This window comes from Ambystoma mexicanum, chromosome 12, assembly GCF_040938575.1.
Source record: "Ambystoma mexicanum isolate Mex_15411 chromosome 12, UKY_AmexF1_1, whole genome shotgun sequence".
NCBI classification, from domain to species: Eukaryota; Metazoa; Chordata; class Amphibia; order Caudata; family Ambystomatidae; genus Ambystoma; species Ambystoma mexicanum.
Window position 1 is genome coordinate 625,659,712 of NC_090936.1, and position 23,333 is coordinate 625,683,044.

Here is a 23,333-nt window from a genome sequence, read left to right on the forward strand (position 1 = left end):
TTGCAGAGTGCTACCAATCTGCAGGCAAAGGGCTTCCTTCCGGCATCAGGGCACTCTCGACAAGAAGAGTCGCGGCTCCTGCAACCTTACAGAAGAGAGTTTTGTGCAGCCACATGGTCATCCTTGCGCACATTTCCCAGGCACTATTGTCTGGATGTTGCATGCGGGGTTGACGCACGTTTTGGTAGGGCAGTACTGCAAAGTCTGCTACTATAACACTTTCTGCCCACCTCTGTCTTCCTAACTGCTTGGGGAGTCTGATCAGATATCTGCGGGAGAAAAGCAATCCATTGAAGGAGAAATTACTTACCGTAATAATCTTTCTATGGATTCTCCTCCTACAGATTCCTCATTGCCCCTATCTTCCATCCCCGCTCAGAAAGTTCTTATGGCCTGGCGCACCTATCTAAGAGGAGACCACTCCTATCTGGCGACGCCGACAGGAGGTGTTAGTAATACTCTGCGTAGTGTGACTCTGTGAGAGAAGAATCCTTAGAAAGATCATTACGGTAAGTAATGTATCCTTTTCAAATTGTAAAAGTATGCATTGTCTAGTTTTAGAACTGTAGTAAATGTAACACTTTTTAAACCATATATAAAGCAAATACATTCCTGTAAATAGCGTTAATGCTTTGCACTTTCATTGCTTTATCTAGGTTTCCTATGGTGAAATGGTTGGATGTGATAACCAAGATGTAAGTATTCAAAAGCCTATTTCTTTGCTTTAAAATGAAACCCAGAGTATTTTACATCGAAGTGTTTCCCTCATGCACGTAAATGCATCTTTTTATAGTGAAACGTGTTTTCAAAACCTAAAAACGTAAATCCCGCTTGAAGATACATTTTTTAAAATCTTTAATTTGTTTCCCATTTATATCAAAATTACCAAAATAATACATACAGTATCAGTACTTCACGCGAGTGCAATTAATAATCTGAAGCTAGTAAATGGATTAAATTAACAATAGTTGACAGAAGAAAGTATGCTTTAAAAAAATGAGTGACTTAATTTTTTTCCAGTGTGCCTAGCACTTGCAGCGTGTGGCTAGTGCGGCTGTTGTTGGCTAACATGCTTAACACCAGCCTTTTATAAAAATGGCTGGAAGGAAAGGTCAATTTTACACAAATGACTATTCACGTTTTCGCTAAATTGTTGTCTCCCTCTGAGTTGATTATTCTCGAATGTGAATTTTGAATAGTGAGTCATATTAAAGAAAACATGGCTGGTTGAGAGAATCTATATCTATATTTGTATTTGGGCGTGAACCCAGACAGGGACACATTTGAGCACTTGTTAGGCAGATTTATCAATGTTATGCTTATGCCCCTCTCCTTTTGAGACCCCCAGCACTTTTTGCTGGACTTCGGGACCGTTTTCTTTCTCTCCTGGATGAGGGGAGCCTCCCCCCCATTCATTCTTATTTGCTCTGTGTTACGGAGAATTCTAATTTCTGTGCTAATTCCCTTAAACCTTAGAGACCAACAGCTCTTTTGCTGGACTTTAGAACTTTTTTTTTATTTTAACCCTAGAGTGAAAGCCTTTTTTCTCACTCCCTCATGTATTTTAACCTGATTTGGATTATGTGTTTCCTTTGTTTTGGGAGTCTGACAAAGTCCATAGGCATTTACTTTTTGTATGGTAACACACAGCACCCTCCGTGCAGTGTCACAGAGAAATCCTTTAGATTTCTCATAAGATTTAAATACCTTTTCTTGGGTGAACTATAGTTCCCAAGAATAGTAAAGGGAAATTGACTTTACTTACTTTTTCTCTTTGTAGGTCCAGCACACCCCATCTTATGTGGAGTGCTGGGTGGTTACTTAGTAGCCCCTTTTCCTACTTACTCATGTACCATTTTTCATGTTACCCTCACTACTTTAAATGGCTTGTGGCAGTGGTTTAATTTTCCTACCATTGTGCTTTTCTACCGTAGGCTGAATCCTCAGCTGCAGTATAGCACCCATGGATGATCATTTTGTCAAAATGGCCCTGGTCTTGTTTTTTTGCCATTTTCTGTTTGTGAGGTCTTTCTTGGGTTTTACTCTGCGTGCCAAACCATGTATGACCCCTTTGTTCGTTTTGTCTTTGGCGGGCTTCAGTACTGAAACCTGCCTCTGGCTCCAGTGCGCCTTGAAGGGCAGTAAGCCAGGGAGGTGCCCGAAACTCCCCTCTCCTTTGTCTCCATGGTTACCTGAATGCATCCCTGTCCTGATTGGCTGGATGACTGTCCTTGCAGGACAGCCACACTGCTGTGTGAGTGACAGCGAGGCTTTGCATGAATGGAAGAAACCTGCTTAAAGGGCGAGACTTCTTGGACTGAAGACAGAGTCGACCACTCGGAAGGACATCCCGATGAAGAAACCGTGAACGAAGCTTGCTGCATCCTCCTGGACCATTGAACTGCCTGGTGAAGCTTTGCTGCTGTGTTGAAACTCCTTTTTCTGATCGACAAGAGAAGCTCCGGACGTAACAATTTCTTCCCTTGGGTTAGTGGAACCAACTAACCCCAAGGCGAGCTTTGCTGGAAGACCTTCCCCCAACTGGCTGTACTTCTTTGCTGCTGCAGGAACCGAGTGCCAGGGGTCGAGAAATCCATAGTCGAGTGCAGTGTCTGTAAACTAGCCAAAAGTTCCAGGTGTCTCCCGAGGACCCCCCCCCGAAGCAGGACGACCCAAGCTCGAGTCGCCTCACCAGAGTGCTGGACTGAAGGAGTGAGGAAAGCCCAACCGGTGTCCAAGATCCGTAGTGGTGCTGTTTACCAAGCGCTCAAAAGAGCCTGTTGCTGCCGCCGACCATCGAATTGCTGCTGCAGGAGTCCCCAGATGTCCTCCCTCTTGTACCCACGACTGAGGCCCAGGAGCACAGGATCTGCATCATTGCAACCAGACAGGAGCCAGCTGGACCCTCTTCTTCTAACCAAAGGTACTTTTCTGACTTGGGGGTACTTATCTCTTTGTCTGTAGCTTGCTCTTCTAAGATGCGACTTCAGTAGCTATGTTTTTTAGAGTTGAGTCCAACTCTAACTTTCACAAGTGTAGCAGCGTGTGGCCCAACAGTGATTTTCTACAATAATCTCTCTAACTTTGGGCAAGACTTTTTGCCATCTAAGAAGTGCCTCCGCTCCATAGACTTTGCTCCAATTGACTTTGGCCGTCCTGGCTTCCTGCAGATTCTTCTATTTCATTGACTTTGTTTCTTAATCTTCCTCATAGAGGCAATTGACCAGGATATATGTATCTATCTATCTATCTATCTATCTATCTATCTATCTATCTATCTATCTATCTATCTATCTATCTATCACACACGCACCCCCCGCACATACACACCACCCCCCCACACATACACACACACCCCCCACACATACACACCACCCCACACACATACCACCCCCCCCCACACACACCCACACCACCCTCCCACACACACACACCACCCCCCACACATACACCACCACCCCCACACACACACCACCACCCCCCCACACACACACCACCACCCCCACACACACACCACCCCCCCACAAACACACCACCCCTCCCACACACACCACCCCTCCCACACACACCACCCCTCCCACACACACCCCCCACACACCACCCCCCACACACCCCCCACACACCACCCCCCACACACCCCCCACACACCACCCCCCACACACACACACCACCCCCACACACACGCAACACACACCACCCCCCCCACACACACACCCACACACACCATCCCCCCACACACACCATCCCCCCCACACACACTCTCCCCCCCCACACACACCATCCCCCCCACACATACCATCCCCCCACACACACCACCCCCACACACACACCACCCCCACACACACACCACCCCCCACACACACACCACCCCCCCCACACACACACCACCCACACACACACACACCATCCCCCCACACACACCACCCCCCCACACACACACCACCCCCCCACACACACACCACCCCCCCGCACACACACCCCCAAAAGGGGGGGGACAAGGAGAGAAGCAACCTTGCCCTTTCCCGTGAGACCTCCACAGAAGGAATCTTAAGAACGTGGACAATAGCTCAAGTGCGTTGCAGCAGATGTCAACGGTACACAGAGCGTGCCTACGCTGATAAGCAGGACCGAGGGAGACGCCTGCTACCATGTTACTGGCATTGACTCCAGATACGAGGGAAGCCAAGCGGTTCATCACAGCTGATGAGTCGAGGGGAGAACCGATAAGAAAACGAACGGTGTTCGATGAAAATCGCAAAGTTGCACATTGAGAAAAGTTCAAAGAACAGTACATTTTTAAGGGAAGACCGACTGCAGAGGGAATCGGCACCACATGGGTTCACACTCGAGAGACTGCTTAATCCCATGTTGAGTGAAACTACGGATACCAGAAGACCGTAGGAGAACTGCAGAGAAAGGCTGTACAGTCTAAAGTCTTTGACCGACAAACTGTTGAGAAAACAAGGGAAGTGAATTCTACATCAAGAGAAAGTAAGGGAAGTAAATTGTGCATCAAGAGAAAGCAAAGGAAAATTTGAAGTGGCAAGAGTGAACACGAAGGAGGGATGCCAATAAAGAGGGGCAAAGTCTAAAGTCCCAAGAAAGGGTGTGTTGACAAAAGTGAACCCGGCAGACGGAGGTCCACAGGAAACTGTTTAAAAAGACATTAAGATTTATGAATGCCAAGGAGAAGGCATCTGTGCAAAAGCCAGAGTTAACCCGAAGGAAGAAGGCAAACCAACGAAAAGGGTCTGCGCCCGGAAGAGGGGATCCAGAGGTGAAGGCATCACCCAAACGTACATTTGAAAGCAACTTTTTGTTTCTTATTTTGGAGCCTGTCAGGTCTTCAAAGGCAAGAGACTTTTTGTAGAAAAGAGACTTAACCATCAATGGCCCTGATACCTGAAGCAGAACTGTCATCTCGTGCTGTGAAAGCTCGAGTGTGTGCTGTGCTCAGGAGTCCCACCTTGTCCCTTGCTCAAAATGTGGGGAAGAGAGACCCCCGGCTACCACATCCTGACTTATCATTTGTGAACACTTCTTTCTTTCTTGTGAATCCTATCGCACTCTTTTTGGTATTTAGTTGTAAGGATTGGTATATGCCCTTTTATTTTGACAAGACGCCACTAGGACGGCCTTATTTTGATTTGATGGTTTTAACTTGCTCCCATCTTAGATTTAGGTTTAGATTAAGTGTTTTTCCACCCTACCTATACAGTTTAATAAGCACCCTTGAACTGTGATCACTTTTGTCTGTCTATTCTTGATAACCATGCCTTCCTTACACTGCATACGACTTTTGCTCCACTCCTACACTGACAAGGCAAGCGATTGTCAAGTTAGGGATTGTACTGGCAAAGCATTAGAAGCTTTAAAGGAATAGTTTGGTCAAAAAATGTTATTGTCCCTACAGGTCGGCCATGTGTTTTTAAACCTAAGTCGCTCGATTTTAGAAATATTTCCTATGGACCTTACCCGAGTTTTCGTCCATTAAACGCACGTGAAAACAGGCATCAGGGCGCTGCCATTTTGTGATAATCCTATCACTTGCCCCATCGCCCTGGCTAACCTGCTTTTGCGGCACTAAATCATATCCCCCGCCCCTGAGCCTAACATTATCAAAACATTCATATTTACGCGACTTCACACAGAACCCGGAAACCAACACAGATCAACTCACAACCCAGCGCGCCACAATTCGGAATATGAAACTGTACTTTAAAATCAAACAGCAACACAGTACATTTGGTAAAGTACATTTATTTAACATTAAATGTTTATAGAATATTCAGCAATTGGCATATTAAATCGGAATGTCATTTTTTTTTTCTTTTCTCTCTATCCGCAAATCCTATTCCGTTTTATCGTGAGTCACGCGCTGTTACTTTATGGTACACAGGCTGTTGGTTTTCGTTAAAAGAAGCACTTTGGTCGCACGGTGAACCGCAAGGCTGTTCCATTAACTAGGCCAGCGTAAAGGTTGATATGTTGCTTCTAGCCGCTAGTACCGCGTAAGGGCATATGGGCCCTTGGCGATCGTCCCATAAGATCGTCAAAGTGGTGCAGTTGTTTACGATAAACTGCAGCTGGCGGTTGAAGAAACCATCTGCCGGGGTCTGAAACTGTTGGCACTAGCAGTAGGGTAGGATATACCTGTTTTGAAAACATACAAATTATAATAATTAGTCTTGCCAGCCGATCTTTATTAATATTATTAATTTTATTTATTACGGCTGATCTGAAACTATTTGCTTTCAAGGATAGTGCAATGGAGTATGTTCGGCTCTAAAATCAATTCGAAAACTAGCGAAATAAATCGAGGTTAACACACAATGAGAAACAACTGTTTGTCTACATGCGTGTGGAATGTGGACCTGCATGCCCATGTTCCCGGTACAAAGACAATCCCACAAATGTTTTACTTGCTCTTCATTCATTCATTCATTCATTCATTCATTCATCCATCCATTCATTAATTCTTCATTCCGGTATAAAAGCGTCTAAAGAGTTACTTACATCATATTTGCATTTTCCATTGTGTCTCTGCGTAAATCCCACTGTGCTCTTGAAAACGATTTTTCATATACTGAACTAACATGAAACTCGGTCTAGTTTCAGAATGTTCTGCCTTATCGTATTTTACGTTATTGCACCCCTCCTTAAAATGAAGTCCTTTTGGCATGGTCCCTGTCTCTCAAGGTAAAAAAAACAATAGAACCTTATACTGCCAGTGTGAGTTGTGGGCCTCTTCAGGCCGCCAGCTGAAAATCAAAGCCACTGACCTTCACTCTAAAGGAGCATACATTCTTACTTTACAACATCACTTAGTAAAGCCATCTGTGAGAACTTGAATTTTCGAATCCATCTATGTACTAGGCCTCAATGTGCAAATGTGAACTGGCTTCTCTCCCATCTGCAACGGTTTGCTTGGCGCGTTCTGAGGCCCCCAATTTTGTCCTCGTTGTCCGCAAGCTTTGCAGCCCTGGAGAACCATAACTATGGAGACATTGACTTTTTGGGGGAAGGTCAGGGAAAGTATAACGTACCCGAGGAGTTGAGTTGAAAGTGAGATTTATTGTTTGTTTTATTATTTGCAATAAGCAAGCCTTGCGAAACTTAGTTAGAGCAACAAAAATATATACATACACATATTGACAAGGTCAGCGATATGAGGTGAATAGAGAGAGAAGTCAAACATGACACCCAGGTTGTTCGCCACCCAGGATGGTGAAGGGAGGGGTTAGGGTTAGCATACTTTGTATGTACACTGTACAATAACATTTATTTACAAAAAGACAATCATATTACAATTATTTAAACTGGGATCTGTACTTCACAACCAGCTCTGCTTTGGGTGGACATGGCACAGTGGCAATGTTCGGTGGCAATGCATCAGTGCTCTGCACAGAAACGTTCACAATTCCATATCTGTGCTTCTCGAGTACAGCAACAATAAGGCTTTTTACAAAGTCGAACTCCATTTCCTCATAGACTGGTTTGATGATCCATTGCTTACTTCTTTTAGAAAACACCTTAGTGTAGCGAGGCATCCTTGCATTACCCGTAGTCCTAGATTGTTCACGGCTGAGATTCTCGTTATGGGCCAAGACCGCAGGTAGAGTACTATGTTTCATGCCCTGTATGCTGAAATGCAAGCGCTTTATCCTGTGCTTTAGGCACATATTGTGGAACACCTCCAAACCTCCTGTGTGACAGAATTCTGTCAGTCCCCTCAAATCTCTTGATAGAGTTTTATCGAAAACAATCTTCTCAATGGCTTTGTGTGTCGGTGAAGATGGAATCAACCACTTCTTCTTCCTTGCCTCCTCTGGGGACAAAGGGCCATGTTCACATTGGTGGAAATGTAGGTTTTCTGACCAGCGGTGAACGTTGGTACAGTGGTGCATCAGTGACCACCATTTTTCAAGTAGTATTTCCACTGACCCTTCACAAGTTTTGGAGCTCCACCAAAGATGGTTGCTGATAGACTGGGACCACTGTGAAATACTTTACAAACCTTTTTCTTTTTTCCCTGCAGCCGAGATTTTCTTATTGATTGATTTAGCAAGATGCCATACGCCAAATTGATGTTTAATATGTGGGAACTGCTCTCTCATTTTTTTATTTGTGCATGTTCATAAGAACTTTACAAAAGGTTGAAGAAAAAGAAGTGCGTTGACTACACAAGGGTGGGCCCCTCACCCATCTATCCTCGACAGAGAGTGTTGGAGGATTTTGATAGTTGCTAGGAGCCAAGTGGTTCGGTCTCCTCCGATCAGTCTTTTCCAGGCGATATGTTCGTCCCACCCACTTTCCTCTTGGCTAAGGTGCTTTACGTAGGCCAATCTCAAATCTAGAGTTTTTGAGCATGACAGCAGTAAATGCCTGATGGTTTCCGTCTTGGCTTTACACAGTCGACACGTGCTGGAATCAGATAGACCTCTAATGTGTCGGATTTCGTTGGTTTCAAGCAGGTTCAACCTGGTCCTTAGCATGAAGTTGCATGCCCCCCTGTTTGGGAATTTTTGGAGGTACAGCATCGGTTTGTTGAGTTTGGAAGTCGACGGAGGCAGGTAAAAAAGGAGTTTGTTGCTGGATACTAAATCTTGAGTATTGATCCAGTCGAGCTCTTTCAGCTTCTTATAGACTCAACGGGTTTGTTGTGAGATCGTCTTTCGAGCACATGACTGAATCAAGTATGGACATGTTTTTCTCTTTCCAGCTTGTTAACATTTTGACCTTTCCATATTCAAGTTCTTTAACAGTCCAAAAATGTGCTCGCTCTCGTCTGTGGTGCATTTCCCGAATAGCCTGAGAGAGTTTATGTTGACTGTAGCTGTTAATGACAGTAAGCTTAACTCCCGGCGGATTGCCGCTATTGATGTGGAGTTCGGCAGACCCAAGACCGTTTTCCAAAAAATGCTCTCCAATTTTTGCCAGATTTTAGCTGGAATCGTTGGCATAGCCTCGGCTCCATAAGTGATCGACGGGACAACTTTTTTCTTGTAAAATTCGATTACAGGGATGCAAGAAAATTTCCAGAATTTTAAGTCCATGGCCTTTCCTTGAGATGCTAGTTTCTTTAGTTTGATTTGGAGGGCGCTCTGCATTGATAACTCGTTTTTCGAGGAGTCTATCTGGACGCCTAGGTATTTATAGTCGTTGACCCTCTCGATCGCGTACTGCTCCAGGAACCATTTGAATTTTTCTGAGCTTTTGTTCTTCTGGCCTGCTTCCAATATCATGATTTTAGCTTTTTCTTGATTTATTTTTAGGTTGTTTTTGGTCGTGTAGCTCAAGAAGTTGGATAACTGTCTATGGAGACCGATCTGGGTCTGTTCCAGTAGTATCAAGTCGTCGGCGTATAACAGGTGACTTATTTTCGAGGATGCGAGTGACGGTGGAAATGTGTGCTCCAGATCTTCTGAGGCCCCGTAGTCACCAATATATGCGAGAAACAGCACTGGAGCTAGGGGGCATCCCAGTTTTACCCCCGTCCTATCTGGATTTCTTCTGATAGGGTGCCTCTTTGGGATAAGCGTACCCTGAGAGTGGTGTCCGTGTGTAGGGCTTTGATTGGTTGGAGGATCTCCTGTGGGCAGCTCCACCCCTCCAATTTTGTCCACAGACGAGACCTGTCGACTAAGTCAAAAGCCTGGGAAAGATCGATGAAGGCGATGAAGATCCGTGATTTTCTTTCCCAAGCCTTGCTTTTCAGGGTGCTGATCGCTAAAATGTTTTCCCCCTTACCCATGTTTTTCTTGAAGCCCGATTGGAATTTGTCATTGCACGGGGCTGATTCTGCCCAAGATTGAAAGCGATTCAGAAGCAGACTCCCGAAGACTTTGCCAATGCAGTCCAAAAGGGCTATGGGGCGGTAGTTTAGAGGATCGGTGATGTCTCCCTTTTTGTAAATGGGGACAATGATGGATTTTGTCCATGAAGGCGGCAGAGATTTCTTTTTGGCGCATTTCTGGAAGATGGATGCTAACAGCGCGGCCCATTCTGGTCAATTTGCTTTCAGATCGATGTTTGAGATCCCGTCCGGGCCTGCTGCTCTGGAGATCTTTAGTTTTTTAATATGATTGCTAATTTCTTGTTGGTCATCCAGGTTAAACCAGTCTGTCGTCTGAGGTGTTTTTTCCAGGTTGGTGGTTGTTGCAGGGGCTTGAAAGACAGTGGTACAGTGGGTGATCCATTTATGCTCCGGCATGGCGTTGATGGACAAGTTGTTATACGAGGACGCCACGGATTTCAGCAGAGACCAGAATTCTTTAACTTTATTGCCGCAGATTGCTTTTAGCATTGTTTCCGCATCTTGTTGGTGGAGTCGGTGTCGATGTTCTTTCACCCAAGTTTTGTAGGTTGATATTGCCGACTTTAATTTTTCTTTGTTCCACGGGTGGTTTCCCAGCTGTCTTTTGATTTTGCGGAGTTCACGACTTTTTGCCACCAAGGTAGTGTTGTAAGTATGGTTTGGGGGCTTAAAAAGCGGAACTTTCTGTTTTGGTTTCACCACGTGTTTGAGTAACAGGGGCACGTAGTCCACGGAATTTGGGCCCTCCGTACTTCCAGCCTCGTCGTATTTTTCCTGCAAAGCTGTGACCGCTCGAGTTGTCAAGATTAGGCGGTTTCCACGTGCGTTTGGTTCCACTTCCATGGCGTACTGTGTGGGTTCTTTGAAGTGATTTGCTAAGGACATCGTCAGCTGGTTGTGGTCGCTGGCTATGGTTTTTCGAACCTCAAAGGTGTTTACTTTGGACAGAAGGGGTCTGGATACATAGATGTAGTCTATGGTCGCCATTAAAGATCCTTGTTCCCAGGTCGGGAGGCGGTGGTCGTTTGGAAAAACGAAGTTCAGGTTTTCAAAGTTTCTCGAAGTCATTAGCGAGGACCATAGACACCCTCTTTTAGCTGCTGTTGTTGGTTGAGCGGTTTCTTCTGGCATTCGAGGTTCATTTGTGCATTTGGCGTTCAAGTCCCCACAGATTATGATCGAAGAGACCTGGTGAGTTGCTTGAATCTCATCCACCAAATTTTCCATCGTTGACAAGTAGGTCTGGTGGTTGATGGCGGCTGGGTTCCAGTAGGTATTAATCAGCGCCAGTTGTGATGGACTACAAGAGGGTTTTTCGACCCATTCAAGTAATACTGCCAGGATTGAGAGGTTTGATTGCAGAGTGGACTTGAGTGTCAGCCCGATTCCCTGACGGCAGGCCAGGAGAAGGCCTGATGTTGGACGTCCCAGTATCCCTTTGTTGCCTGGGGCCAAGATGGTGTCATAGCCATCCATAGCTGGAGTTTGCCTAAGCCAGGTCTCTTGGAGACAAATGATGTCAAATGAGGCTAAGTTTGCATCGCCCGTTGTTGTGAGGTGTAAGTGGCCTCTCGTGTTCCAAGAGCATAGGTGTAGCGAAGATGTAGAGTGGTCGACTTTCCGATTGTCGAAGGACTCAGCAAGCCGACCTGCGGGTTGCTATTTGTTCGATTGGGACAGAGCCTTTGGGAGCCAGGCCCACAGCCACTGTAGTTTTGCTACTGATTTTGAGGCCGTGTTGGCACTCTCTTTTGCTTCTCGGGCGGTTTCCTTGTTTCTCTGCGAGGTGAACGCCGTCGTGGACGAGATTGACGGGACTGAGTTTTGCTGGTTAGGCTTCGGGAATTTGGGCTCGATTGCCTTTTTTGACTTGTCCCTCCTGTGTTTTTCTTGTGATTTGGTGCTGGGGCTCGCCTGTGGCTTGAAGTGTGGATTGACCACTGTTCGAGTGAGTTCTGGAGTTCTTCTGTGTTCCGCTCCCCTCTCATTTCCTTGAGTTTTGTCCTTGCGAGCCGATTTCTTTTCCAGACGGTCCTTTTCCTGGCGGTAGCTTCTTTGAGATTCACTTTGCATGATATATCCTAACACAGCCAAGTTGTTTGATGCTCCAGTGATTGCCATTTTGGTGTGCTTTGACGCTGCGTGGATATAGGCTTTAGCTCTTTCCTTTGAGTGGTATGGGTCCACTATTTTTAAATCCGAGGACTTTATTTTCCTTAGGGCTGGGATTAAGCTGAATAACGTGAGAATCCCTCTTCTATTTAGTATTATATCGTCATCGTTGTCAATGTGCTGTTCGAGCTTGATAGGCGACTCCCTTAGGGAGTCGTTTCCTTTTCGATATTTCTCAGTTCTTGAGATAAAGTGGGATTGAGAATGCTGTCCCCTTTTGTCGATTTCCTTTGGCTTCGCGGGAGTGCCTCCTTTGGGCTTTGCGTGGTGGTCCCGATTTCGTCTCGCAAGCTGTTGGATCTGTTTGTCGCTGGAGACTGACTTTTTACGAGTCGGCTGTTCGCGGGCTGATGGTGAAGTAAACAACACCACTCGTGATCTTGAGGGGCTGTGGGGGCTGGAGGGTTTCCGTCGTTGGAGGATTTTCCTGTGCTCTTCTAGTGTGGTAAGTTTGTGTTCGGAGTCCTCTTCAGACAGTTCCTCGTGATTTCTTTTTCGGCTCTATTTCTGCAGTCGAGTGAGAGGACCTGCGAGGTTGCTAGCTGGTGCCTATTCTTGCTTTTGTCCGGCGATGAGTCTTGAATGTCGTCTAGATGCTGAGAAATATTCATCAGGACCTCGTCTACCAAGAAATAATCTGATGTTCTGAGGGAAACGATCCTTTCCTTTGGTGATGCCTTGTGGGAGGCCGGAATTTGGGCACAGTTTCCTGCTTTCTCTTTTCTTTTTGTTGAGACTGTACTTTGCTGCTTAGCTGGTTTGGGATTCTGGTTTTTAGGTTGACCCCCGGCAGCTGATTTTTCTAATCTCGATCCTGTAAACAGGGGGTAGGAGGGGTCTTCACCCTCACTGGCGTTTTCAGAGGAAACGAGGCGATGAGGGTGTCCTCTGTGATGTCAATCGCCTTGTGGGTTTCGGGGATTGCCGAGCCGAGGTCCAATGGATGATGGACAGTGGCGCTGGAGGAGAGCGGTTGAAGTTGCGCTGGCGGATTTGGGCCTCCTGGTTTGACTCCCGAAAGGGACGTAGAAAAAGTATTCACAAGTTCTTTGTGTCTTTGTTCCACGTCATGCCTTAGACCTTTGAATTTGTCGTCTAGGGCGGTTATGTAACCTTCAAGGAAAGTTAATTTTGAAAGGATTTGGGCTTGGAACGAGGTGTTGTCTTTCAGGTTTTCATTTATGCCTTCGTAAAGATTTGTGAATGGGTTCATTGCAATTGTGACTGCTGACATTATAGATAAGGTCTCTCTTGTGTGGGGCAGGAGAGTCCGTTGGTGAACCCTGAGGGAGGGTGCGCTGTTTAGCAGCGGGTGAAGTTGAGTAGCTCTCATTTAGGAGCCGTCTTACTACCGGCAAGGGTGGTAGGTCAGGTGGGCCGCCGCTAGGTCGCCCCGAGGGTTGCGGTTTGTGGCGGAGAACAGTTTGAGCATTTTCCTGTCGGGGCCCAGCTGGCCGGTCCTTGTTTGGCCAGGATGGGCCTGCCTCGATGGTTGGAGTTTCGGGCTTCTGTCCGTTTGGAGGCAGTGCTGGCCTCTGAGTTACGAGAGCATTTCCCTGAGGGGGATGTACCCCTGCCTGCCCTGAAGTTACAGAGGTGGCTTTGCCTTAGGCCGGGATGAATCTGAGGGACCTTCGATGTAGGTTTGTGTGGCTTTAGGATTAGCGGGTGCAGGAGTTTCCGGGAGGGGAACTGTTTTTGGCTTGATGGGCTTTTCCATGGGTGTAATGTCTTGGACGCTTTCTGGTGTTGATTTTGGTGGGTTCTCTTTTTCGAGTCTGAGCTGAGGCCCCAAGTCAAAATAGGGAGACAAATCAATTTGCTTTGAAGAGTCCACCTCCGAAGGCCGTTTTGGAGATATAGAGTGCAGTTTGTGGTTTACAGGATTTGGGGGCTGGGCGTGGTGGTCTTGCGGTGGGCCTATTTTTTCTTGCTTTTTCTGGAGGTTGGCAGGTTTTAATCGCTTCCAAGATTTCCTCATCTGTGAGGTCAGCTTGCCTGGAGTGAGGATCTGGGGCGAATGCGTGGAAGAAGTCAGTTACGAGGCTGGCGACCGATGGTTTTATGGATTCTGGGATCCAAGGTTTTTTTGGTGGCTGACCATTTGTTTTGTTCTCCAGCATGGGGTCTGGCATGGATTCACATGCTCATGAATATTCCCCGTCGTCAGGCTGGGAATCCTCGGTAAAGAAAAAATCAGTATCAGTTTCGTTTCTGATCTGTCTTTCGTAGTAGTAACCAATCACTGATCTCTGCGTCATACTGACCACAGCCAATGACTGCCCTCCACCTAAGCCCCGCCTCTGGCAGCCATCTTCAGATTTTTACCGCACGTTCATGTGTTGGGATCCTCGTGCTATTGCTCTCGAGCGTTAGTGCTATTTTTCATGTTTTTTCTCAGAAAAATTTCTCTTTTTTCAGTCAAAAGAGCCTCAAGCTCCACCGTTTCTTGATCCGATCAATGGGGACCCGTGTCAGATTCGTCTACACCTCTCAAGGGTGAAGATTTCGTCGAGCCACGCTTTTGGAGGACGCCAGAAGTTTCTCAGGCCCATCACGAACATGGCCCAGGAGAAGGAAAGCTCGACGCCCGGAAAGCTGTTCAGGGTCTGCCCTGGATGCCAGCTTCAGGATGTCTTAAAGGAGGACGAACACTCCCTTTGCCTTTACTGCCTACATGAGGATAAGACGCACGTGGAGAAGGACTGTGCGTTTTGCGGCAATATGTCGGAGCGGACCATGAAGGACCGCCATCAACGTCTAGCCAACTGGCTGGAAGGAAAGAGCCCGTCAGGCGAGAAGAAGAAGAAGAAGTCAGAGCGGTCTTCTAAGACCTTTGAGGGCGCCCCGGCGATGGGGGTCCAACAGAAGGCCAAGCACCGCGAGTCCGCTGGCACCGGGAGCGCCGAACGGTCGGGCTCTACGGGCGCCAGGCAGGGCGCATCCTCCCCGGCGCCATCAACCACGAGCCAACGCTCTGGCTCGGGTACGAGGAAGTCCGAGCACCCGGCGAAACTCCTGGAGAGACCCCGGTCGTGCCCTAAGGCCCCATCGGAGGGGGAGCGAGGTGGTGACCCTCCCACCAAGGCGGTGAGCGCACCTAAGGTGGTGAAAGCCTTGATCCATCCGGCCAAGGCCTCTATCGAGACAGTCGCGGTGGCCCTGGCTCAGCCTGTGGAGGCTACACCATTGGTGGCGACCCCGGGGCCCAGAATCTCTGCCACCGCGGAGGGAGTCCTCTTTCGTGCCCATCGACAGGACCCCCGTGAAACCTCTGACGGAGAAGAAAAAGGGGAGGCAGAAGGTCGTCGTGGACTCGGCCTCAGCCTCTGAGGAGGAGCTGATCGAAGTCTTAGGCCACGGCTCTGGCGTGGAAGAAGGCCATCCTGTCGGGAGGGACCCCGACGTGGAAGACCACGAGGGCGTCGAGGATGCCGACGGGGCTCCTGATCGCCCGTCGGATCTCCTTCAACCAGTGCCGCAAGACAACTCGGCGGCCATTTTGTTGGCTATACAGTCCTTATGCTCGGAGATAAGGACGAGACTGCTGTTACCACCAACGGAGGAACCGCTCCCGACGGGGGACCCGGAGCCAGGCCCTTCTGGGAGCCCTCCCCCTAAGAGAAGAAGGATTCACCCTCCACCTCCTTTTCAGCCGTCGCGCCCTTTTCAGCCCTCCTCCCCGTCCACGACACGTGGGGATGATACGGAGACTGACAGGGCCGCGACGGGTACAGACGACGAGGTTTACGACGAGGATCTCCCGTCGTCACCTCCCACCCGGGCTTCCCCGCCCGACGAGATTGGATCGTTTCACTCCATGATCGCCAGGGCATCCGAGCTTTTCCAGCTCTGCCCGGAAGAGAAGAAGGAAGGTTTCCTTTATCAACGGAGCGAGACCAAGAGGAAGACGGTCCTCGCTGTACCTCTACTAGACGATATTTGGGATGAGGGCCTCGCCCTCCTCAAGAACCCATCCACGACGCCGGCTAGAAGGGATCGGTACGAGAAGAAGTACCGGGTCCCGGACGTGGCCCCCTTGTGCCTTCGGGCACAGCCGACCCCGGACTCGGTCGTCTCTGCGGCGGCCAGGAAGAAAGCGGGGGGGGCGCGGCCTCTACATCAACCTCCCCGCCGGACGGCGAGGGAAAGAAATTAGACACGATGGGACGCAGAGTCATCTCGTCGGCAGCGACGACGATTAAGGCGGCCAACGCCTTGGCTATCGTAGCCCGCTACGACAGGGAGTTGTGGTACAAACTGGCCCCCCTGCTGGACTTCCTACCAGACGACAAGAGGGCGGAAGCCCTAGAGATCTTGCAGGAAGGAGAGGTGGCGTCGGACCATGCCATTACGATTGCGATGGACATCGCTGACACTGGATTTCGCCAGTTGGGCAACGGCGTGTGCCTTAGGCGGCGTGGATGGCTCAAGGCTACTGACTTCCGTCAGGACGTGCAGACCAGAGTCTTGGACATGCCGTTCGACGGAAACAACCTGTTTGGGAAAACAGTGGACGATTCCCTTCAAGCCATCAAGGCGGACACAGAGACGGTCTGGGCTCTTGGGGTTCTCCAGCAACGGCGGCCGCCCTTTCGGAGCGGCGGAGGCAAACGGGGTGCCTCCAAAAGTTCCAGCGGCGGATTTTCCACCTACCGTCAAAGGCCCGTTCGTCGTCACAGGAAGCTTACAGGGGACGAGGCAAGTCGGGTGGACCCCGCCGTCGTCGCCAAGGAGGACAAGGCGGCAAAGCCTCGTCGAAGCAGGACTGAACCGGCCGTGGGGTCGGGCCCCCACCGAAGCACCCCGGTGGGAGGCCGGCTGGCGAGCTTAGTCAGCGTGTGGGAGTCCATCTCCACCGACCGTTGGGTGCTGGAAGCCCTAGCTCAGGGTCACGCGCTCCAGTTTCTAAAGAGGTGTCAGCGCGTCCCCCCTGTGGCCAGGAAAGAACATCACGTCCCTCAACTTCTCTTGGAGGTAAAGGCGATGCTCAAGAAGGGCGCCATCGAGCTCGTCCCAAAGAGGCTTCGGGGCTCCGGAGTTTACTCAAGATACTTCCTCGTGAAGAAGAAGACGGGAGGATGGCGTCCCATCCTGGACCTACGACGACTGAACAAATTCATCAAGGCACAGAAGTTCCGTATGGTCACCCTCCAACACGTCCTAGGTCAACTGGAGGAGGGCGATTTCCTGTCGTTGTTGGATTTGGAGGATGCCTACTTCCATATTCCCATCCTAAAGGGACACCGAAAGTTTCTCAGGTTCGTGGTCCAAGGGCGTCACTACCAGTTCAGAGCCCTTCCCTTCGGATTGAGGTTGGCACCCAGGGTGTTCACCAAGTGCCTCGCACCGGTGGCGGCGCAGCTGCGCCGAGAGGGGATCCACGTCTACCCCTACCTGGACAACTGGCTCATCCGAGCAAAGACGAAGGTGCTCGCCGTGGAGCACACGGCAAGGACTGTCCAACTACTCACGGACCTGGGATTCTCCATAAACTACGCCAAGTCCCACCTGGTGCCCGCGCAAGACGCTCTGTTTCTGGGAGCGAAGCTCGACACAGTGTCGCTTCTGGCCTCTCCGTCGGAGGAAAGGACGAGGGCCATCTTGGGCAAGGTGCAGCGGATGCTGGTTGCGGACGCGGCCAGGGTGAGGTCCATCAAGTCCCTCCTCGGAATAATGTCTTCTTGCATTTATCTCATCCGCCTGTGCAGGCTCCGGATGCGCCCGTTGCAGGAATTCCTGGACGCGCGCTGGATCCAGACGACGGGCAGCTTCGAGGAGAGGATCACACTCGACGAGAGTTTCCGACGAGCGATCCGGTGGTGGGGCACCCGCGCGCATCTGACAGCGGGCATGGACTTCCAGACCCCCAGCCACCAGGAGACAGTGACCACGGATGCCTCCCTGGAAGGGTGGGGAGCGCATACCGAAAATCTGCACGCGAGAGGCCTTTGGCTTCCGACGGAGAAGTCCCTCCATATCAACGTCCTGGAGCTCCGTGCAGTTTTTTGGGCCCTCAGGTCCTTTCCTCCGTCCCTCAAGTGCAAGGTGTTGAGGATCTTCACCGACAATACCACCACCATGTTCTACATCAGGAAGCAAGGCGGTACCAGATCCCCAGCCCTGTCCAAGGAGGCGCAGGATCTGTGGCATTGGGCCGTCGCCCAAGGAATGTTTCTGGTGCCGTTTCATCTGGCAGGGATAAAAAACACCATCGCCGACTCGCTCAGCAGAGAGCTGCGCTCGTGCCACGAGTGCGAACTACGACAGGATCTAGTGGACCGCCTCTTCCGACGGTGGGGCACTCCCCAGATCGATCTGTTTGCGACCGCGACGAACTCCAAGTGCCGGAGGTTCGCCAGCAGGTTTCCCCAGCCGAGGAGCATGGGCGATGCTTTCTCGTTTCCCTGGGAGGGCCTGTTTCTATGCGCGTTCCCTCCATTGCCATTGCTGATCCGGCTCATCAACCAGCTCAAGAGGTCACGGTGCAGGATGATCCTCGTCGCACCTGCGTGGCCGAGGCAGATATGGTTCCCGGACCTTCTGGACTTGTCAGCGTCCCCGTCAATCAAGCTGCCAGCGGACGCGGATCTTCTCTCCAGGGAAGGAGGCGCCATCCTCCATTACTACCCGAAGTCGCTGAACTTGCAGGCCTGGCTCCTGCAGCGTTAGAGTTTGGAGGATACGACATACCGGCCGACTGCAGAGAGGTTCTTGCAAAGGCCAGGGCGTCCTCAACTCTTAAATGCTATGGACACAAATGGAAGAGGTTCTCTGTCTGGTGCCACGCACAGAAGATTAACCCTCTACGGATTACGGCTCCCCATGTACTGCTGTACCTTCTGACGCTGGCCAAGGCTGGGCTGGCGCACGCGTCCATCAAGATTCATCTTGCTGCGATCTCCCGATACACCAGAACCACGGGGCGGACATCTTTGTGGTCTCATCGTCTGGTGAAAGAATTCATGAAGGGACTGTTCAGATCGTTCCCGCCGGTGAAGGCTCCGGCCCCGGCGTGGGAGCTCAACGTGGTGCTGACCAAGCTCATGGGACCTCCGTTCGAGCCTCTGCACTCGGCTCCGTTGAAGTTCTTGTCGTGGAAAACCGCGTTTCTTGTGGCCATCACCTCCGCACGAAGAGTGGGAGAGATCCAGGCCCTTTCCTGCAAGCCCCCGTACTTGACTTTTCACGACACGAGGGTAGTGCTCAGGACGCACCCCTCCTTCATGCCCAAGGTGCCGTCGGACTTCCACCTCAACGAACCCTTGGTGTTGCCTGTTTTCTTCCCGTCGCCTTCGTCGCCGGCCGAAAGGACTTTGCACTCGCTGGATGTGGCTAGAGCTCTGAAGTTTTACGTGGACCGCACAAAGTGTTTTCGGAAGACGTCACAACTTTTTGTGAACTTTGGACCTGTCAATCAGGGGAAGGCTCTCTCAAAGGCCTCCATTTCCAGATGGCTCTCCGGCTGTATCATGTACTGTCATCGGTTGGCAAACCGACCGCTGCCTGGCCGTCCGAGAGCCCATTCCACCAGAGCGATCGCAGCTACCACGGCGTTCCTATCTGGTGTGCCCTTGCTGGACATCTGCAGGGCTGCTACGTGGAGGTCGACGCACACCTTTACGAAATTCTACTGCGTCGATCGGGATTCCAGGGAGGAGTCCAGGGTCGGCCAAGCAGTGCTGCGCAATCTGTTCACCTAAGGTGAGCCTGGTGAGGAGGTAAGAATTGCTTAATCTTGAGTTTGATGTAATGCTTAATGTTGAGCATTTGCCACCTCCCGTGGTTGTGCATGTGTGTACTGCTATGTATTCTTTATTCATGAGCATGTGAATCCATGCCAGACCCCATGCTGGAGAAGGAACAAACTGTTGTTCTCCAGCATGGGTCTGGCATGGATTCACATGCGAACCCTCCCGCCTACCCCTCTGCGGCTCTTCACTTGGTCATACTGCCACTTCACGTGCTACCAAATCTGAAGATGGCTGCCAGAGGCGGGGCTTAGGTGGAGGGCAGTCATTGGCTGTGGTCAGTATGACGCAGAGATCAGTGATTGGTTACTACTACGAAAGACAGATCAGAAACAAAACTGATACTGATTTTTTCTTTACCGAGGATTCCCAGCCTGACGACGGGGAATATTCATGAGCATGTGAATCCATGCCAGACCCATGGTGGAGAACAACAGTTACAGGTAAGTAACTTGTTCCTTTTTTGACACCAGTAGCCTGTTTGCAGGCTTTTGTTTTTTGTTTGTCATTTTTGGGTGCGATTCTTTCTAGAGGAACTTGTAATTCCTATGTCGGGGGATTCCGCCTCTTTCCTACTGCGTTTTTTTTTTATTTAGCAGTCCTGCCAAGGGAGTTGGCAAGGGAGATGATGAATTTCCTGGGCCGGGTGCCTGCACTTCATTTCCTGGAGTCGCCAGGACCCTGCACTCAGGTGCCAGTTGACTGGATGAGGGTGTAAGTGGCAGGCTCGAGTGTACTTGAGCTACTATTTGTAGCGTAGAATTTTGGTTTGGATTTGCCACCAGGATTTCCAGATAATTTTCAAGTCCTCTCTCGATTCCAGGCAGCTCTTTTGTTCCGTTGGGTTGTGCAGGTATTAAGTTGGAGGCCTCCTCAGCGGGAGGCGTGGCCTTGTGGCCGGCAAGCGGGTCACGTGCTACTGGGGGAGGAGAGATGGCACCAGACTCCTCCTCCTGAAAGACCCGCGGTTTCGTGGCCTCGTACGGAACCATTTGTGAGGCAGCCTTTGCCGAGGACGGTGGTGCAGGACTTCTTCGGCAAATGTTGGGATTGTGCACCACGTTGTTGAGGGACTTTTGCGGCGGGGCTTGGGCACGCGCTTCTAAGCAGGCAGCCCTCCTCTGCTTCCACGGGTTCGTGATCAATGTCTATGGAGGGCATGCTCACTGGCGGTTGGGCCGTTTCAGCCATTTCAGCCATGCACAGACTGCAACTCTGCAGCCAACTCCGTGGCCGCTCCGCGGCTGAATGGAGGTTTTATGGGTCCACACACAAGTGGAAAAAGCAGGAAACTGTAGAGAGACTCCTGTCTCTGGAGAGTAGAATGGAGTGACTGCCACAGACTGCAACTCTGCAGCCCACTCCGCCTGTAACGCTCACCTGAATCCCTCGGAGGCGCAGGTCTGGGCTGGGGGTTCTCGGAGTCTTCTAGGGTCACGCGCAGGCCTCGAATGCCACCCTGGAAAGGCCCTCTCCTCACTGAGATCTTGATCTGAAGGGTGAGGTGTCTGCAATTGTGAGAGCAAGGGGTTAATAGGATATATAAGCCTGACAGGCAAGCTGACTCCCCTTCCTGGTAATCCCCACGTAGTTCGTAGGCTAAATGTGCTCACCTTATATAGGTGAAAGCGGAGCTCTCCATCCTGCGTCTGTGCAGGGGCGCCGAAGCCAGTTACTTCACTGGTTAATTGTCCAGCCTCTTGGTTGCAGAGGATGAAGATTTGGAGCTAGGCCGTCGTTAGCAGCACGAACGGCGGTTGCTTGAATGGAGAGCGATGGAAATGCGAAGGTATTGCAGGCAAGTAAGTAAGAAATGTCAATTCGAAGTTTAAAGCACTTCTTAATGTCTCTTTTCCTTTTTCAGGTTGCAGGAGCAGCTGGGTAGAAAAATAGATGTCGAGGAATGCGCCGAGGAGTAAGAAAGATGAGAGCTGCCCAAAACACGTGCGTATGGATGGAGTTTTTGTATTTCTTAATGATGTCCTTTTGTTTTGCAGATGCGAGTAGCAGCGTCGGCGGAGGCGAGAAGAATGCAGCGCAGGTAGGAAAAGTTTCACGAAGGTTACTAACCAATGTCCTTGCTTCCACAGGGTGCCGAAAAATGGAGAGCTGCAGCCCGTGGCTTGAGATGCACCGATGGATTGGTTAAGAGCTGCGCTGGTTTTATCTCGTGCTAACCTGGTGTTCTTTTCCCTTCTCAGATGCTGCAGAAGACAAAGATGGTATTTCGGAAGGTAAGATTACGGATTTCTCTTCCCTAGATGCAGAAGTTGCAGATTCTCTGGAGCTGACACGGTGAGCGTCCTGCTGCTATTGCAGAATAACGCGAAGCACGTTGCTCTGATCGGGCGTGGTTTAAATAGCCTACTGGAGTGCTTAGGTGTCTCCTTCCACAGCAGCCTCGCCCATGAAAGAAGTCCCAGCTTCCAGAATAGTTCCAGTATCCAGTCCCAGGGAGTGGTGCTGGCCACACCCAGAAGGTAAAGTAGTTCCAGCCATGGATGGATGAGGATTTCATCCTGCAGGTGAGTGAGCAGCATGGTCTGCAGCAGGTAGGTCCACCCAAGCACCATTCCTTGCATCATGAGCCTGGCACGTCCTGTGCCGGGACTGGGTCCCCTTATGAGCCTGGCGCCACTGGCGCCAGGACAAGGTCCATAAGGCCCCTATGGGAGCCGATGGGTGCCTGGAAATGAAGTTGTGACCCGGCTTCCGAGGCAGTTGGGCTAAACCTGACTCCTTGGAGGCTGCGGTCATGACACCGCCCTGCTCTCTCATTGTCTTGGCAATTGAAACGTGTCTGTCTGTGGCTATGAGGTCGATGTGCATTCCCCTTGATTGTAGATATTCCACTGATTTTATAAATCCTAGTTTCTCCATAGCCACTGAGGATGTACATTGTGTTACCTGCACGACCACCGAACTCACAATTTTCTTACTATCCATGTCCTGAAAGTGGTAGGTGCAGTACTTGGAAGAAAATCCAGGGCTGTCGCACTGTCCATTTCCGGCTAGCCTGAATCGTTTCCCTTCGAATGTACTTGCTAGAGACAATTGTTCAATTTTACAAGCATCACTAATGGCCGGAAACAGATAATCATGTTGGTATTTGTAGTACTGCGTTTTAGAAATTAAATGAAGTCCCACAAACTGAAAGAAAGACTCTAACTTTCTAAAACTGGACCCACTAAAAAGTGATGCAGCTGCACACGGTAGATTGCCTGCTGGCAGCTTCCCCAGCATCGGTTGTGCAGACCATGAGAACGCATGATTTAATCTACAGGCGGCATGTATTTTGACGTTACTGCCTTGTTTTTGACGAGTCACATGAATCAATGGCCTCCGACATACTTTCCCTCTGACAGAATTACCACATTTCCGCATACTTTGAATATCCATCAAACAACTGTCGAATACTATTTATTTGCCCTCTTTCCTTAGACTGTCATCCGGTGTCACGCTTGTTTCGGACTGCATCGTTGAGGACATTTCACCACAACTGAAAGAAATATCACTGATATCAGGTTCTAATGCGTCGGTGAATGCTGCTGCTGTTTAATTCTCTTGTCATTTCAACATCTGTTACTTCAACA

General features: G+C 49.9%; 1 protein-coding gene across 2 annotated transcripts in view; it reads left to right on the forward strand.

Moving 5' to 3' along the window:
- Window positions 1-23,333, forward strand: part of ING3 (inhibitor of growth family member 3) — an 833,611-nt gene that overhangs the window by 761,260 nt on the left and 49,018 nt on the right. For both annotated transcript variants that reach the window (XM_069629079.1, XM_069629078.1), the window contains exon 11: window positions 657-695. In XM_069629079.1, coding sequence (XP_069485180.1) covers window positions 657-695 — 39 coding nt within the window. The remainder of the gene's footprint in view (window positions 1-656; window positions 696-23,333) is intronic.